The sequence below is a fragment of the Bos indicus x Bos taurus genome, chromosome 6 (genome assembly GCF_003369695.1).
Source record: "Bos indicus x Bos taurus breed Angus x Brahman F1 hybrid chromosome 6, Bos_hybrid_MaternalHap_v2.0, whole genome shotgun sequence".
Lineage (NCBI taxonomy): Eukaryota > Metazoa > Chordata > Mammalia > Artiodactyla > Bovidae > Bos > Bos indicus x Bos taurus.
In genome coordinates, this window is record NC_040081.1 from 37,569,901 (window position 1) to 37,588,619 (window position 18,719).

At 37.3% G+C, this 18,719-nt stretch overlaps 1 protein-coding gene across 9 annotated transcripts in view; it reads right to left on the reverse strand.

The window, feature by feature from the left end:
• The window catches only part of LCORL (ligand dependent nuclear receptor corepressor like), a 179,102-nt gene that overhangs the window by 2,903 nt on the left and 157,480 nt on the right, over positions 1–18,719 (reverse strand). For 7 of the 9 annotated variants that reach the window (XM_027544123.1, XM_027544126.1, XM_027544125.1 and 4 more), the window contains one exon: positions 16,336–18,228. The exons of the other annotated variants lie outside the window; for them this stretch is intronic. In XM_027544123.1, coding sequence (XP_027399924.1) covers positions 18,203–18,228 — 26 coding nt within the window. In that variant the 3' untranslated portion in view covers positions 16,336–18,202. Of the gene's footprint in view, positions 1–16,335; positions 18,229–18,719 lie in introns of those variants that run through there. 9 annotated transcript variants of the gene reach the window in all.

An 18,719-nucleotide genomic window follows, 5' to 3' on the forward strand; every position in this document is an offset into this window, starting at 1 on the left:
ATATTTGACCTACTGAGCTTGGCATTCAACCCTTTTAACGTTTCCTTTAACCTATCAAGGATCGCAGACACTTTGACACAAGAAGGAATTAACCTCTGTTGAATGCCTACCATATTCTAGGCACATTCACATGCATTATCCCACATTTCATTAACAACCAAGCAAGGCTGGTATACTGTAAGCCCATAAGAGACGATAAAAGTGAGTCACAGAGTTACAGTACAAATAAAATTGAGTCGCAGGGCTGGAGCTGAAATACAGTCCTTGCTCTTTATGCCTGTCTACTAGCTCTCTGATGAGAATCTTCTCTAAAATCACAGACTTAACAGTCCAAAGGTAGCTAGCCACTCCACACGTGACGCACATGTAATCCCAAGTCTTAAGTAATAATGAAAGTCAATTCACATCTTCAGATGTGAGTCCTTATGTTTAGAAACAGCTTGATACACATTAGCTCATTTGACACGACTGATGAGTTCGACTGATGAGTTCAATTGGGCTACATCATTCCTAAGCTTTCTCTGCTACTGCTGCTAAGTCACTTCAGTTGTGTCCAACTCTGTGTGACCCCATAGATGGCAGCCCACCAGGCTCCCCTGTCCCTGGGATTCTCCAGGCAAGAACACTGGAGTGGGTTGCCATTTCCTTCTCCAATGCATGAAAGTGAAAAGTGAAAGTGAAGTCGCTCAGTCGTGTCCAACTCTTCGCGACCCCATGGACTGCAGCCTACCAGGCTCCTTCATCCATGGGATTTTCCAGGCAAGAGTACTGGAGTGGGGTGCCATTGCCTTCTCCGAAGCTTTCTCTAACTGCACGTCAATGATTCTGCCCATTAGTAAAGAGGAAGCTGAGCTGTGTAGTGTAGTGGCTTATTAGACTTGGTAAATGGCAGCAGCATACAGACTTCAGTAGCAATTTCCTGAACCCTCCTTGCAACTTCAAACAACTGACTTATTTGTCATTCCATAAACCAGAAACTTAACCTGTTAAATGGTATTTTAACAACTATCATATTTTCACTGAGTTTTCCCCACATTGTTCGTTTCACTGAATGACATTTCAATTTTTATAAATAGATATGAAACAATGACAGCCTAAAAGACTACCAATCAAAAACAGTAAATCACTTAAAAAAAGCCATATGATTAATGACAGTAATGTTTTTCCTTCCTCCAAGGACTGCCAGTCTTCATATTTATTTGTATTTTCAAAACAAAGTTTGATGTATGCCCCTTTGAGAAACTAAAGGAAGCTATACAAACCCAATCATATTAATTGAGGTACCTTGGTAGGTATGTATATCAGGTATCAAACTCCCAAATAAGAAAACAATGGCATGGATCAACAAATCGTGGTCATAAAATTTTTTCTTTTTTTTTGCTATTTAACAAAGTATTAATCACAGAGTAATAATAACTATTGTTCTTTTCAATACTTAAGGACAATTTTTTAAAGTTACTTTTTTAGAGAGTAAACTCCAAATTTGGGAACACAAACTCTAGAGGTGCACAAAACTATACAAATGCATGGGAAAAAAAATCAGTCAAGAAAAAGAACTCAATGTTAGTACCCATATACAGATTGACATGTTTAATCAATACATACCTACCAAAAAAGTAACGTTCAAAATTTGGGCACCTGTGATCTACACAATACTAAGAATAGAACACAGCCCTTACTAAGGCTTCGAGTACCATCTAGGTTCCTTATCTGATATAGACATGGCCTTACTTTGGATAAGTACCTCTCTTCTAGCTTCCTCCCCCTTTCACCAAAGTGTGTAGTGTTAAACTAAACCTTTACATTTGTCTATAGCTCCATATAGTTTTTAAAGCATGTTGATTGACTCTCATTAGATCATCAGAAACAGGCCCGAATAAAGGCAAAGGTTGCCTGCAATGATTATGTAGACAGCTCAGCCTATTTTCAATACTTCAGTAATTTCACTCACCCTAAGACAGAGCCTCTCTCCACCATCTGCATAATGGTTTACAGAAAATGTGCATTTGGAAAGTATAAAAGGAAAAAATAATTTTTTAAGTCATGGGAATCCAAATAGTTATTATTTGTGTTTAATGATTAATGATTACAGATAATTCTAAAATATTTTTTTCATATATACAACTCTAATAATTTAAACTTGTTTTACTTATTACTGGAGGTATGTGATGGTTCATTTCTGTCATATAGATAATAAACTAAGCCAGTCACATTGCAGAAAACATTTTAGCGTAATCAAGACAAGTCTAAAAATATGACTTATAAAGCAGTTGCTAGATGCCAGGCATTATGCTACAAGTCTTTCTTACACTGACCTCATTCGGTTCTAACAATCATCCACTGAGGCTTAAAGAAGTAAAATGACTGACCCAAGGTCACAAAACTGAGCGAGTCTTCAGGGCCTATGATCTGTTTATGCTATCCTGCATGCTGACTCTTGGGTTGTGATTCTATCATGATTCTCCCTTCATGTTACTACCTACTTATCTATTTCTTTAGAATACTTAATTTCCACGTCAGGTCTATAGCCATAACCTTATCCAAGAGACCTATACGTTTACAGCATGAATTTTCTTTAAAGAGGGAGCTGCTAGTCGTATCTTAGTTTCTCAGTGCGAGAATAAAATGTCAGGGCACAGACTGACATGAGAGCCACCATGAGTGTTCTCTAGGTTAAGAGTTTCAGGGAACACAATTTACCTTTTCAAAAGAAGAAAGAAGTCTAGCTATATGCATGGATAGGCAACTCTGACATAGGATTTGGAATTTGAATAGTTACTATAATGTCCCGGAAACCATCAAATTTGAACTTATTTAATGCCAGTGGGTTACTGGTTTATTTTCCTCTGGAAATTGTGTCTTCCATTGTTAATTCAGTAAAAAAAAAAAAAATTCACTGACAGTTGTTACAGCTCAGCACTATCTTTGAGTCTGGTATCTCCACAAATCTGTCCAAATAACATGAAAGGGCTGTCAATGTGCAAAACTAGAGCAGAGAACCTTCATGAAGTAGACAAGTGTATTCCTATGTTTTTGAGTAGTAAGTTATAAAAATGAAGTTACTGGTCTACTGGAATCTAAATTTAATGGTTCTTAGGTTCTAGGAGGCCAATATAGGACCTTGCCACAGAGAGAACTGTTTCAGTTCTACATAGGCCTGGCATTGTTCACCATCCAGGTCTGCTGGTATAAAGTTAAATCCTTAACAATATCTACCTGTTAGGAATATAAAAGTGTGTGCTGGTATCTGTTTTAAAGGGTTTTGCAGCTTGGTAAGGAGGTGGTAGGTGGGGGGGCGGGGGGGGGGGGCGGGGAGGAGGGAGTATTCATAAATTACCAGAATTAAAAGGAGTAAAAGTAAAAGGAGTAACTAAGGACAAAGGGATTACAGAGAAGGAAGAGTAATCCTAGAAATGGATTAACATTTGAAGTAGATCTTTAGGGATGAGAATTTTAGGAAATTGGGACAGAAGGATATTTTAGATCCTGAGTTCTGATCCTAAATCAAATCACTTACCTGCTAGTGTACACTCCTTAGCCTCCAAGTTTCAATTTAACTGGATAGTGAAGATAGAATACCACGTCTTAAGCGTAATATGATTGTTAAATGAGTTGATGTAAATAAAGCACCTGGTATAGGGAATGCATGTAATATGCCCGACTGGACACATAGTAAGGGGTCAATAAATGTGAATATTAGTACTAATAACAAAAATCAAAATAAAAAATTACATGTGTGGGGATAAACTATGGCAGATACATGTATAATCTGTTTTTACAATTTTTACTGTATTAGTTTCCCCAGTGATTCAGCAGTAAAGAATCTGCCTGCAATTCAGGAGACTTGGGTTCGATCCCTGGGTCAGGAAGACACCCCTGGAGAGGGAAATGACAACCCACTTCAGTATTCTTTCCTGGAAAATTCCATGGACAGAGGAGCCTGATGGGCTACAGTCCATGGGGTCGCAAAAGACTCAGACATGACTTAGCGACTAAACAAGTAATTTGTATACAACAGGTTAATTTTGAATCTCTGGGCTTAAAGAGGATAAAATGTAAAAAAGCCATAGAATGTAGCCAGGTAAACATGGTGCACTAGTGAACCATGAGGCTTAATATGACCAAATAAATCCTTTCTCTTGTTGGAAACTGAGTGTTAGGTTGTACAGCTGTTGTATCTGTTTGTTTTTAAAAGATGTAATTTATCTGAAGAGTAAAATTTCCTTTTGGTAAGATAGTGATGAATTTAAAAGCTTTGGCAGATTGTTAAATTGGGAAATTTTAAGTCAGCCATTTTTCTGGATTTGCCCTTGGTTATTTGATATGGTTATCTGGAGGAGCAGAAGAACCAGGTGTTTAGGAGCAAGACCTTGAAAGCCAATAGTCTTAGAATAGAATCCTAGAGTTGCAACTTACTGCTACCAATTTTGGAAAAATTACATTTTCAATAAAAGATCAACACATGATACACGCAGTATGTGCTTACTTAGCACTACCATGATTAGTAAAGAGCAAATCAAAATAATCAAAAATCGAAGACATTTAGAATTTAATCATTTCACTAAGAAGTGAGATATCTACCTAAATTTTTAGCTAAATGGAATGAAGGAAACTGTAGTCAGATCAAAGGTACAAAACAAATTCTCTTCAGGATTCAATGAACAGTTTGCATTGCTATGTGATTTAGAAGTGATTCTCAGTCTTGTAGGGATCCCTGAATTTCTTAGTGAACTTGCATATTAGTACAACTGTGCCTAAAGCAGTATATTCAATAGGCATACATGATTCACATACCTTTATAAATAAACTAGAACATTTCAGTACTAAATTAATATGAAAGTCAAAGCAATTAGGAAGCTGTTTATCTAAAATAATGCCAATTAACTGTAGAAGATCATAGAACCTGGCATGATGTAAATGTTTTTTGACCCTGTTCCCATAGGCCTTCTCAGGAACTTATCAATGATCATCATCAATGGTTCCAACCCTTTTTCTTAAATATACCATCTGTGGCAGATTAACTAATGACTTCTGTTCTTCATCCATCACTGTATTCACTCTGCCTTATCTATTCGACCATGCCCTCCCATCCTGACTCACCTATGTGATGTGCACTGGCTTAATGGGATAATAGCAAACATACTATTTATAAACAGCAAACATGATGCTAGCTGAAGTTGAGAAACTAGACATTTACGTTCACTTTTACACTTCTGCTTCTGCCCTAAGAACATGCCTGGCTGGCTTGCTGGATGGCTATGAGAGACACAAGGAGCAGGGCTAAGCTGTTCCACTCGATTGCCAGCTAACCACAACACACTGGAGGGAGCCCAGCCAATATCCAAAGAACCTCCAGTCATACTTGCCAATCACTGACACATGAGTGAAATACTTAATTACTTTGAGCTAATGAGTTTTGGTGTGGTTTGTAAAATGTAGCCTTGTTGTGGCAATAGATAAATAATAGACCATCTCTTCTCTTTTGGATTCTCACTATCAGGTTTAAACAAGTGTAAGGTCTCTCATTCTTTAAAAAAAAAAAAAAAAACATGGCTTCACTCAATCTTTCGACCAACCTAGACCGCATATTAAAAAGCAGAGACATTACTTTGCCAACATAGTCAAAGCTATGGTTTTTCCATTAGTCATATATGGGTGTGAGAGTTGGACTATAAAGAAAGCTGAGTGCTGAAGAACTGATGCTCTTGAACTGTGGTGTTGGAGAAGACTCTAGAGAGTCTCTTGGACTGCAAGGAGATCCAACTAGTCCATCCTAAAGAAAATCAGTCCTGAATATTCACTGGAAGGACTGATGCTGAAGTTGAAACTCCAATACTTTGGCTACCTGCAAAGAACTGACTCATTTGAAAAGGCCCTGATGCTGGGAAAGATTGAAGGTGGGAGGAGAAGGGGATGACAGAGGATGAGATGGCTGGATGGCATCACTGACTCAATGGACATGCTGCTGCTGCTAAGTCGCTTCAGTCATGTCCAACTTTGTGCGACCCCTTGGACTGCAGCCCACCAGGCTCTTCCATCCATGGGATTTTCCAGGCAAGAGTACTGGAGTGGGGTGACGCTGCCTTCTCCCCAATGGACATGAGTTTGAGTAAACTCCGGGAGTTGGTGATGGACAGGGAGGCCTGGTGTGCTGTAGTCCATGGGGTTGCAAAGAGTTGGACACGACTGAGTGACTGAATTGAACTGAATATTTTTAGTCATATTACTTTAATAAGCTGTCCTATACTTGTTATCACCATTTTCTATACCTCTTATTCTTTAACCTTCTCTAACCTAGCTTCCAGGCCTTTTACTCCAGGAAACCAGCACTTAACTAAAGTCACCAATGTAATAAGTCTAACAAAGGATCTTTAGTTTTTGACCTTTTGGCTTTCTAACAACATTCAACACTTTTGGCTGTTTCTTCTGCTAGAGACTGGATTGTGACCCCCTCCCTTCCCACCACCCCTCCAATCCCCCATCCTCAGATTTATATATTAAGAGATATAGGGAGTTTAGGAGTAATTAAGGTAAAATGAAGTCATAGGGTAGGGCCATAATCCAATAATCCCTTAGAAGAAATGGAGTAGGCCTCATAGTCAACAAGAGTCCTAAATGCAGTACTTGGGTGCAATCTCAAAAAAACCCAGAATGACCTCTGTTCATTTACAAGGCAAACCATTCAAATAACAGTAATCCAAGTCTATGCCCCAACATTAATGCCAAAGAAGCTGAAGTTGAATGGTTCTATGAGGACCTACAAGACTTTTTAGAATGAACACCAAAAAATGATGTCCTTTTCATCATAGGGGACTAGAATGCAAAATTAGGAAGCCAAGACATACCTGGAGTAACAGACAAATTTGGCTTTGGACTAGAAAATGAAGCAGGGCAAAGGCTAAGAGACTTTCTCCAAGAGAACGCATTGGTTATACCAAGCACCTCTTCCAAAACCACAAAAGATGACTCTACACATGGACATCACTGGATGGTCAATACTGAAATCAGATTGATTATATTATTTGCAGCTGAAGATGGAGAAGCTCTATACAGTGTGCAAAAACAAGACCGGGGGAGCTGACTGTGGCTCAGATAATGAACTCCTTATTGCCAAATTCAGACTTAAATTGAAGAAAGTAGGGAAAACCACTAGACCATTCAGGTATGACCTAAATCAAATCCCTTATGATTATACAGTAGAAGTGACAAATAGATTCGAGGGATTAGGCCTGACAGACAGAATGCCTGAAGAACTATGGATGGAGGTTTGTGACACTGTAGAGGAGGTGGTGATCAAAACCATTCCAAAGAAAAAGAAATGCAACAGTGCAAAATGGTTGTCTGAGGAGGACTTACAAATAGCTGAGAAAAGAAGTGAAAGGCAAAGGAGAGAAAGAAAGATATATCCATCTGAATGCAGAGTTCTAAAGATAAGAAAGGAGAGATAAGAAAGCCTTTCTAAGTAAACAATGCAAAGAAATAGAGGAAAACAATAGAATGGGAAAGATTAGAGATCTCTTCAAGAAAATCAGATAGCAAAGGAACATTTCATGCAAAGATGGGCACAATAAAGGACAGAAATGGTATGGACTTAACAAAAGCAGAAGATATTAAGAAGGGGTGGCAACAATATACAGAAGAACTATACAAAAAAGATCTGCTAAGTCACTTCAGTCGTGTCCGACTCTGTGCAACCCCATAGATAATCCAGATAATCACGATGGTGTGATCACTCACCTGGAGCCAAACATCCTCGAGTGCAAAGTCAAGTGGGCCTTAGGAAGCATCACTATGAACAAAGCTAGTGTAGGTGATGGAATTCCAGCTGAGTTATATCAAATCCTAAAAGATGATTCTGTGAAAGTGCTGCACTCAATATGCCAGCGAATTTGGAAAACACAGCAGTGGCCACAGGACTGGAAAAGGTTTTCATTCCAATCCCAAAGAAGGGCAATGCCAAAGAATGTTCAAACTACCGCAAAATTGCACTCATTTCACTTGCTAGTAAAGTAATGCTCAAAATTCTCCAAGCGAGGCTTCAACAATACGTGAACCGTGAATTTCCAGATGTTCAAGCTGGATTTAGAAAAGGCAGAGGAACCAGAGATCAAATTGCCAACATCCACTGGATCAAAAAAGCAAGAGAATTCCAGAAAAAATCTGCTTCACTGACTACGCTAAAATTTTTGACTGTGTGAATCACAACAAACTGTGGAAAATTCTTTAAGAGATGGAATACCAGACCACCTCACCTGCCTCTTGAGAAACCTGTATGCAGGTCAAGAAGCAACAGTTACCACCAGACATGGAACAATGGACTGGTTCCAAATTGGGAAAGGAGTACGTCAAGGCTGTATATTGTCACCCTGTTTATTTAACTTCTATGCAGAGTACATCATGTGAAATGCCAGGCTGGATGAGGCACAAGCTGGAATCAAGATTGCCAGGAGACGTTATCAATAACCTCAGGTATGTAGATGACACTACCCTTATGGCAGAAAGTGAAGAGGAACTAAAGAGTCTCTTGATGAAAGTGGAAGAGGAAAGTGAAAAAGCTGGCTTAAAACTCAACGTTGAAAAAACAAAGATCATGGCATCCTGTCCCATCACTTTATGGCAAATAGATGGGGAAACAATGACAGACTATTTTCTAGGGCTCCAAATTCACTGCAGATGGTGATGCAGCCACGAAGTTAAAAGATGCCTGCTCCTGGGAAGAAAAGCTATGGCCAACCTAGAGAGCATATTTAAAAGCAGAGACATTACTTTGCAGACAAACATTTGTCTAGTCAAAGCTATGGTTTTTCCAGTAGTCATGTATGGCTGTGAGAGTTGGATCATAAAGAAGGCTGAGTGCTGAAGTACTGATGCTTTTGAACTGTAGTGTTGGAGAAGACTCTAGAGAGTCCCTTGGACCACAAGAACATCAAACCAGTCAATCCTAAAGGAAATCAATCCTGAATATTCATTGGAAGGACTGATGCTGAAGCTGAAGCTCCAATACTTTGGCCACCTTATGCAAAGAGCCAACACAGTAGAAAAGACCCTGATGCTGGGAAAGACTGAAGGCAGGAACAGAAGGGGATGACAGAAGACAAGATGGTTGGATGGCATCACTGACTCGATGGACATGGGTTTAAGCAAGCTCTGGGAGATGGTGAAGAACAGGGAAGCCTGGTGTGCTGCACTCTATGGGGTTTGCAAAGAGTCAGACATGACTGAACAACAACAACAATAATCCAATAGGACTAACGTTAAGAACGTATACTTATACTCTATAAGTAGAGGAGACACCAGAGAATGGGAGAGTGTCCTGCAAGCCAGGAAGAGAGCTCTCACCAGAAACAGAACCCTCCAGATCTTAGACTTTCCAGTCCCCAGAACTGTGAGACAATAAATCTCTACTGTTTAAGTCATGCAGTCCATGTTATTTTGTTATGGCAGCCTGAGCAGAGTAACATACTCTCTTTTTTGAAACTCAGTACTGGTTTTCCTCTGCCTCTTCCTGTCAATTCAAGTCATCCCACTCCACCTGGCTAATGCATGTTGCTAGTTCTCAAGTTTGAGTCCCAGGCTTTCTTTCCTTTTTATACTGTCAGCTCTCATCCATACTCAGTTTCAGTTATCAATGATATTCTAGCTATCTCAATTTTCCTGAGTACTCAACCTAAAGCAGCTTTACCAAAAATATCCTTGTACCACCTAATTTTGTAACACAGATTTTATCACTGCCTTATGCTTTCTATTTTTCCCCCTCCCAATAAAACACAAGCTTGAAGAAAGTATAAATCCCTGTTGGTCTTGCTCAGTACATTATTTTCATCACCTAGCATATTGCAGCTGGATAAATATTTGTTAAAAAATGAATCTGGGATATTTTTTTCTGACCATAATGAGGTAACAAGATGAATCTGCCCTCTTACTTTATAAACAGCACACTAAATACATGAAATGTTTCTAAGATAAAGGATGACAGAAGTACAGATGACAGTGATTCCTGAAAAAAAGGAAATAAAAGGTGGTAAGTCCTAAAACTTGCTATGGTTTACTGCTTAGAGAGTTTCCAGACTGCAATAAAGGAGGAAACCAGAGCTTGGGAATCTTCCTGAAAAGGGAAGACAGAGTTTAGATGTACAGGAGTCCACAGTGACTAGAATATGTGGAGTACAGGAAAGAAAGGGGCAGAGAGAGCTGGCTCCAGAGCTCCCTCCAAGTCTACAGATTAATACTGATCACACATAAATGTTTCCCAAGGCTGTGAAAAAGACCACTGAGAAGGACCAGATGGAAAATACCTACAGGCCATACAGGACTGGATATGACTGGTGTTGCCACCGAAAAATGGAACGTCCTTCTAGAACCTGGGTAAGTAGAGTCCCCAGATAGGTACTGGTGTGGCCTGACTAGTGGGGTAAAATCAGCCCCTGAAAGGACATAAACATGGCTTCTGAGAACCTATGTGGTCTACCCTTGACTTACTCTTCAATGTTCACCACATGTGACATCACGCTCCTCCTCCTCTGACTCAAGACACACCAGTCACGTCTTATCTAACTCCACAAGGAATACCAAGCCTCATGTTTTTTTCAGTCACTTCTTTCTTCCTGGAAAGTCATTCCTCCCCTCTCCATTCTCTGCTGCTTGGCCTAGTTGATGCCTACTCATTCTTCACAGCTCAGTTCAATGGACATTTCCTCAGAGACGTCTTCCTTTACTTTGCTGACTTGATAAGATCTCCCTATAAGGAATTCTCATAGTACCATCTACAAATTAAGAACTTGTGAGATTTGTATAACTTTTCTCAAATGTCTGCCTCTCCAAACAAAGCTGATCATGAATGGAGTGACATATGGTTTTGTCCTCCATCATATTCCATATGACTACCATATTGCCTGGAACACAGGAGACAAAAATTTTTGAAAGAATAAATTAATGGGGTCTATAGATACTGGCTTCTAAAATCTATTATTCTATACATTTATATAACACATAAAGAAGCAAACAAATGAATTTTCCAGGTTTCCTAGAAATGGAATTGGAGGGGAAAAAAATGAAGCCAAGGTCTTGCTTAAAATTAACAAAAACAAGGAGGAAAAAACATGGCAGGAGGAAATAATTCAGATACCTGCTCTGCCTTTTTTGTTGTTCGTAATTAAACAATAGGTGAATTCAGTAGGCTGTTTATTATGATAATCACAGAATACTCAGCTCACTATAGGAAAAATGAGGAGAAAAATATGGTAGCCATGAGGGCTGAACTAAAAAATTTGAATTACTAAATGAATAGAGAGGATAAAAGGGGAGAAGAGAACATCTGAGGCAGGAATTTAAGGTGTGAAGCACTGAAATAAATCTCTAACAGGTGGTAGCAGCTGGTTAAGGAAGAGAAGGGTGACCCTTGAACCACTTACCTCAGATAGACAAAGCAGGTCTGGAGGCTGCAGGGAGAGAATAAAGATTTACAAAACAGAACAAAACTGGCATTGATGGCTCCCCCAGCACCACTCTGCTGGATACAGACAGGTCTTGTCCCAGGGAGATAAAACAAAATAAAATAACTACAAGTCAGAAATGTACTGGATTGTGTGGCAAGAGGGAGTGGACAACAGGGAGGGAGTGGATAGGTTTTGGGAATGAACTGGATATAATAATCTTAATTTACTAAAAGCAAAAAAAAAAGACAATAAATTTTTTTTCTAGTCACATCATATCAAAATTCTACCAATAAAAATGGGTCAGCAAACTTTTTCTGCAAAGGGTCACGATATTTTAGTCTTTGTGGGTTTAGGATCTCTGTTGCAACTACACAATTCAGCTTTTGCAGCATAAAACAGCAAGAGACAAAACACAGAAGTGAATGATCATGGCAATGTTCCAATAAAACTACTTAAAAGGCAGGCTGGGGGCCAGACACCTCAGTTTGGAAAGTTAATCTTGTTTGAAAATAGTGCTGTATTTCATATCCATTAATAGGGTGAATCAACCAAATTATCTTTCTTCAAGTTTTAGTAATTATGTTGTTAAACTGAAAAAACAACTTGAAATATTTTTTGCTAAGTTCCCTGAGTTACTTTGTAACTCTAGTGTCTAACAATGCCCAGTAGATCAAAAGAAAAATATACAATATTTGTTGAATAAATGGAATAGTTTTCCATGAAAGATATGGGGCAATTAGTAAAGCAGAATATTCTGTAATGGTTGACAAAGCAATGAGATATAAGATATGTGAGAGAATTTCTAGGAAAAAAAAGATATGGAATTACCAAAGTAGCTGTTTCATAATGCAATATTACTATATTAAAACTCTTTAAAACCTAAGTCTTCTTCTCTTTAGTCAGTTTCTATGAAAATTACAATAATGGGGAAAATATCTAATTATAAACAGAATGTATTAAAGCCTTTTTTATTTCCTTAGAATGCTTTAAATTACTGGGTCACAGTTTTAATATTTTTACTGATGGCACTGGCAAGTAACAAGACGATAATATAAAGCTCATGTAAAAAAGAACAGGTCGATATATTTATTATTTTTTACATTAAAATATGTCTTTTTTATCCAGTTTTGACCAAATTAATTAAGAGTGTGGTTTAATTAAGACTCAAGGAGACTCTGATCTCGTATGTTTTCCTAAACTCGTAAGGTATTTTCTTATGATTTTTAATACAGAGAGGAAAGCCACCTGAACTGACTGCTACTTCCTTTCTTGATTCATTATGAAATGAAATCTATACAAAAATGAAACTTATAAAACAGACTTATCAAAATGTGATTATTTTGGCCTGAATGTTATTTACTAGAGTCATCTTTTCATGGTGAATCTTAGTAAAGCACTTACAATTTAATTCTGATTAACAATTTATGTACAAGAGCAAGTCTAGTATATAAATTAACTTATATATTTATAGTCACTGCATTCTTTCTGGTAACATCACAGTAAGTACAGAGAAAGCCTAGCAGGAAACTATGTAGAGCGGTGTTTCCAAAACTATGTTCTGGGGCTTCCCAGGTGGCGCTCGTGGCGCCTGCCAGTGCAGGAGATTTAAAAGACACTGGTTTGATCCCTGGGTCAGGAAACTCCCCTGGAGAAGGAAATGGCAATCCCAGTATCCATGCCTGGAGAATCCCATGGATAGACGAACGATGGGGTTGCAAAGACTGAAGCAACTTAGCATGCAAACTATGTTCTATGGGACATAAAGTTTGGAGAACGTGTTTTAACATACTAATGGGGTACTATGATTCGGTAAGCACGAGAAAGAGAAATGAGCATTTCGCAATGTTACTGGACTACAGAACACTGTGCACACAGAACATTTTGGTGGACCAGTTTTTCCTGGAATATAACTTTGGAATGCTTGTGTAGCAAACCAGATTAAAGTGACTGAATCATTTGGAAACACTTTTCTATCAAAATGAAATTTAGAAAATCATCTACTCTGCAGCTGATGCTGCTAAGTCACTTCAGTCATGTCCGTCCCTGGGATTCTCCGGGCAAGAACAGTGGAGTGGGTTGCCATTTCCTTCTCCAATGTGTGAAAGTGAAAAGTGAAAGTGAAGTCACTCAGTCGAGTCTGACTCTTTGCGACCCCTTGGACTGCAGCCTACCAGGCTCCTCTGAACACGGGATTTTCCAGGCAAGAGTACTGGAGTGGGTTGCCACTGCCTTCTCCATCATCTACTCTAGTGCTTCATAATTTCCATTAGGTAATATGATGCTGAATGTTACATGAAGTAACTCTAAATTTTACTTTTAACTGTTAAAGGATATTCTGTGCTGAGGTTGCCTCAACCGTACAAATTTAAAACAGTATCTTGAATTAGGACTCAGAAAAATATGATAAAACGTTCATTAGCAGGACCAGAGAAGGACGCATGGTTAGTTTCAGTTTTAGGTAATTAAAAGAGTGTATCATTAATTTCAAATCACCCATCAGTGACATATCTCAGAGAAAACCAGAATTCTGAGTGGAAATATATATATATATAGAGAGAGAGAGAGAGAGAGAGAGAGAGAGAGAGAGAGTCATTTTTGAGGACAGAAGACAAAACCGGAGAAACTGACAAACTGAACTTTTTTCAGTCATCTCAGAATCCAATTGAAAGTGTAAACCTGAGTTTTGAATTTTTATAGAAAAATTTAACATTTTAGGAAAAATAATATGAGGATAGTAGCTTTAAGTACATAGTAGGTTATTCTGGCCTGAAACTTCAGAGGTGTCCAAAGTCCATTTATTATATCCAGCTGTATATCAATTAGGAAAAGGCACACATTTGCTTTAGGAACTCAAACAACACCGACATTCAAGAGGTCTATGTTATTATTTTCAATAGTCACACATAATTTTAGACCATTATCACCACAAAAATTGTCTCTTACAGCTGGTCCTTCACACACCCCATTCTGCCCTCTCTTCTAATCTATATTGTGTGCAGCTATTAGAAAAAGACTTCTTAGAAGTAGTTTGACCATGTAATTTATCACAATTCAAAGAATAAATTCTTAGTTTGATCTCTTTTCCTTCTGTTACACCCACTTGGTGAACACAGTTACTATTAAGTAAAATGGCCCATCTTTCTCCCAAGCTTTACATTCTGGTAACTGAGATAAAATCACAAGCTGTTCAATCCTATTACTTATTGAGATGTATTTCAAACATTATCCAGAGCTCAATACTCACCATAAAACTCTTAGATTACCTCTTGATTCACAGAAAATAGTCTACTATCCTAAACATTCTCCCCATAAATTATAAACTGATTTATATCCTCCTAAAAATCATTCCCACTATTCTCATGTTTTCAGCTTCCCAGGTGGCAGTAATGGTAAAAGAACCTGCCTGCAATGCAGGAGAGGTAATTACTGAGGCTTTTATCCCTGGGTGGGGAAGATCCCTTGGAGGATAGCATGGCAACCCACTCCAGTATTCTCGCCTGGAGAATTTCATGGACAGAGGAGACTGGCGGGCTGTGGTCCATAGTGTCGCAGAGTTGGACATGGCTGAAGCAACTTAGCACGCACACATGCATTCTCATGTCTTAGGAGAGAAAAGACTCTTCGGGCCAACACCAATCTCTCTAACGATTCTCATGATACCCCACTATCAAGTCAGGGGCTTCACTCCATTTCCCCTATTTGCCATCTCATTTTTCTACTTTAGTCTTTCATTTTCCAGTGGTTTCTTCCCATTGGCATCTAAACATCCTTCAACTGGGCTTCCTCTCACTACTTCCCTATTTTCTCACCAATCTGCCATTTACATTTTTCTGTGCTAATTTTCTTCATTTCTTTTTCCTGAATTTACTCAATCATAAGAGTTCTGACTCTAAAATAACCTCTTGTGCTACACAGAAGATGTCAAGACCTAACTGACCTCTTATTAACACTTTACACTGTTGTTTTTTTCCTTTCTTAAAACGTATTTCCTGTCACCATCCTCTGCTGGCTTTCCTCTTATCTCCTGGCTACTCTCACTAGTCTCCTTTTGTACACTTTTCTTTTCTCCGTATCTTTGGGGCTCTGAGACGCTATGTTCTTCACATTTTACACTGAACAGTCTCTTCCACTCTCATGGCTTCAATTATTTGCTGGCCCCCAAATCTTTATCTCTAGCTGAGACCTCTCTCCTGAGCAAAAACTCTTAACTAGTTGCATCCTAAGTATCTTTTCTTGGATACCCCACTAGATATCTCAAACTTTATATGTTTAAAACTGAACACCTAGAGTGAATATTACAATCACCTACCCAGATGTCCAAGCCAAAAACCTGATGTTAAACTTTATTCTTCTATTCTCTAAGACTGATTCTACTTCATGGATGTCTCTCAAATATATCCATTCTTCCCCAATACTGACACTATCAGGGCTCCAGATTTTTTTTTTTTTTTCATTAACTGATGCTGACCTCACAATTTGTGCTATGCCTCCATCAGCAGCTTTATCTTTTGCCATTTTTTCAACTACCCTACTGCCCCTTCCTAAATTCCTATTTTATGTCTTAGCTATATGAACTAGATTAATCAGTGTTCCAGACAACCCTGCTCTCTTCAGTCAACCACATTTTCCCCATGCAATTTGCTTCTGCCTGAAGTACTCTCTGTACTTCTAATACTTTGTCATTCTTCAAATTCCAGCTTAGAAGCAAGAATCCTTGCATAATTCTCTGACCCTGGGTTCAACTTCCCTATGTGCCCCTATAGTGCATCTCTCTCTCCCATCATAGCACTCATCTTTCCATGAATTGCCTATTCACTATCTTGCATAAGATGGTAAGCTCCTCAAGAGTACAAAACATGACTTTTACCATTCTATCCCCTTAAAACATATAATATCACACTTAAAACATAAAATACACTCTATATTTTGAATAAATAAGCAATACAGATCTTATTTTCTTACTTAGATGGAAAAAAGCTTTTTGAATCTTCTATCGTGCCTAAGAGCATATTGTAGGCATTCATTAAGTATTTGTTAAAACAAGAATTCAATAGAATCGCACTTCTTCTTCCTTTCCATGTTTACAGTCGATATAAGCAGTACAAATGTCATCAAGTGTAAGTTTTAAAATTTCTGTGTACTAAACTGTATCTATACAGTTAATCTTGAAAAGTTTAAAAACAAGACATTTTCAAGTAAAAGCAAAACTCTTCATCAACAGAAATATTCCATTAATTCATTATTACATTGTCAAATGAATTTTCCTAGAAAAGTCCTATTGTTAAAAGTCTCAAACTTCCAGTCACTATGTATTCAATGAAGAAGAAAAACACACATTAAATAATGAATTTTAGTGTCACTTTCAAAGAGGCAAAAAGAAGTATGGAGTATCAAGAATAATGAAAAAAAAAAAAAAAAAACAACACCTTAAGAAACATTTAAAAATCAGATAATATAACAAATATTGCTATAAATACAACTTTATAAAAATAATGTCCTTGTTGATTGAGTGGGGGAAAAAAGAATGTTAAAACAAAGAAGGAAAGTTATCAGTAAAAGATAAATAAAACTTTGAGCAGAACAGGAACTATTACTATGAATTTTTAAAATGAGAAAAGGTGAAAAACAACTCCTAATATGATACTAAAGTTTTTTTAAATGTTACAAAAGGATTTGAAATTAATTTGAAAAAGTAACAATTAGGCATCTTCCATCTTATTTTTCTAGGGTGATATATTTAGTGAGATGAAGAATCATATTAAAATACATTTACATTTATACCTTAGAAAGATACAATGGTTAAGCTGGAAGTAACAAAATACAGTTCTGTTGAGAAATGACAATACAAACTATCTTTAGTATGAAATGAGGATGGTGTAAAGAATTAAAAATGAAACATTACACTTTATTCTCCATTCATGGCAATCTTTTAAAAATATGTGAACTTATTTTTAGGTGAATTATAAGCTCTTTTGAAAAAAATAACTATTAGACTTCGTCCCTCTTTTTTCCTGACATACTATTTGTTGTGTTATTTTTAGTTATCCTTAGGCCAAGGAACAAAGGGCGTTACTTTTAGGTTTGATACATTTTTAATAATGGAGACTCTAATTTGACCATCTTTAACATTTTAATGATTTATGTTAAAAATTTTAATCACTGCATGTGAGATATACAGAAATAGGTTATTATAAAAGTTATTCAGTTAAGTAATTGAATTTTGGGGTTCATAATAATCTTCTAACCTATTAAAACTTGAGTTTAATTAGTTTTTAATGTTCCAATTTAAGACCTGAAAGTGTTTTTTTTAGCTTTTAAAAAAGTTTTTTAAAAACATAAGAAAAAATTAAGCCACTAATACCTCTCGGGCCACACAAAAGACTCCCCTAAAATATACAATGTAACAATGCAACCATATGATAAAATATCCTTAAATATCCAAATGTAACCCAGTAACCCTGCATTTCTTCACTCTTTCATGTCACAGAAGAAATCAACAAACACTAACACACTCTTACATACCCTAAATTGTCTAGCACCTATCAAGAAGCAGAATTGGAACTGGTTACGATGGCAACTAGTGTTTACATCCCATTTTTGCTAGGTTCAAGGGGTAACGGTCTCCCTGAGGCACCAATGTCAGGTTGGTATAACTGAGTAAAGCTCATAATTACTTGCTAAAGTAATTTCAGTTTGCATTCTGAATTTAGCATTACCTTAAAATTACCTGTATATGATTTTCTCCTTTGGTAGGTGAGGTATTATCTCTATAAAGAAATCCTCATCTTTATATCTATGGAATCAATGTCAGATATGAAAAAACTATTTAATAAGTTGCTGACATATTGGAAAAAAAAATCTTGACACTTTTAAATAGACTCTAAAAGTGGTTCCCAAAGCAGTATCAAAGGGCCTAACAACTTAATGGTGAATGTGAGATTGATACCCTAGGATTATTATATATGTTATGGTCTTCATCAAGTCAACCATGAGATAGTTTTTACTTTCCAGATGGTCTCAAAGTTACTAATTTATCATTAGATAATAAATATATATTAGCTTGTAGTGTAGCAGTAAATTTTTAGATAGCTACTTGGGCATATTTATTTGTCAAACTGTTCTCTATATTTTATATTAGATCAGATGCAAAACAAGAGAGTATTTACATTAATATTTTAGAAGCTTTCTATGTCTCAAATATACTTTTCTTGAAATCCTGGACACATTTAGATGTGGGGAAGGTCACTGGGACATTTAGCAGCACCTAATTTCATGAGTTTCATA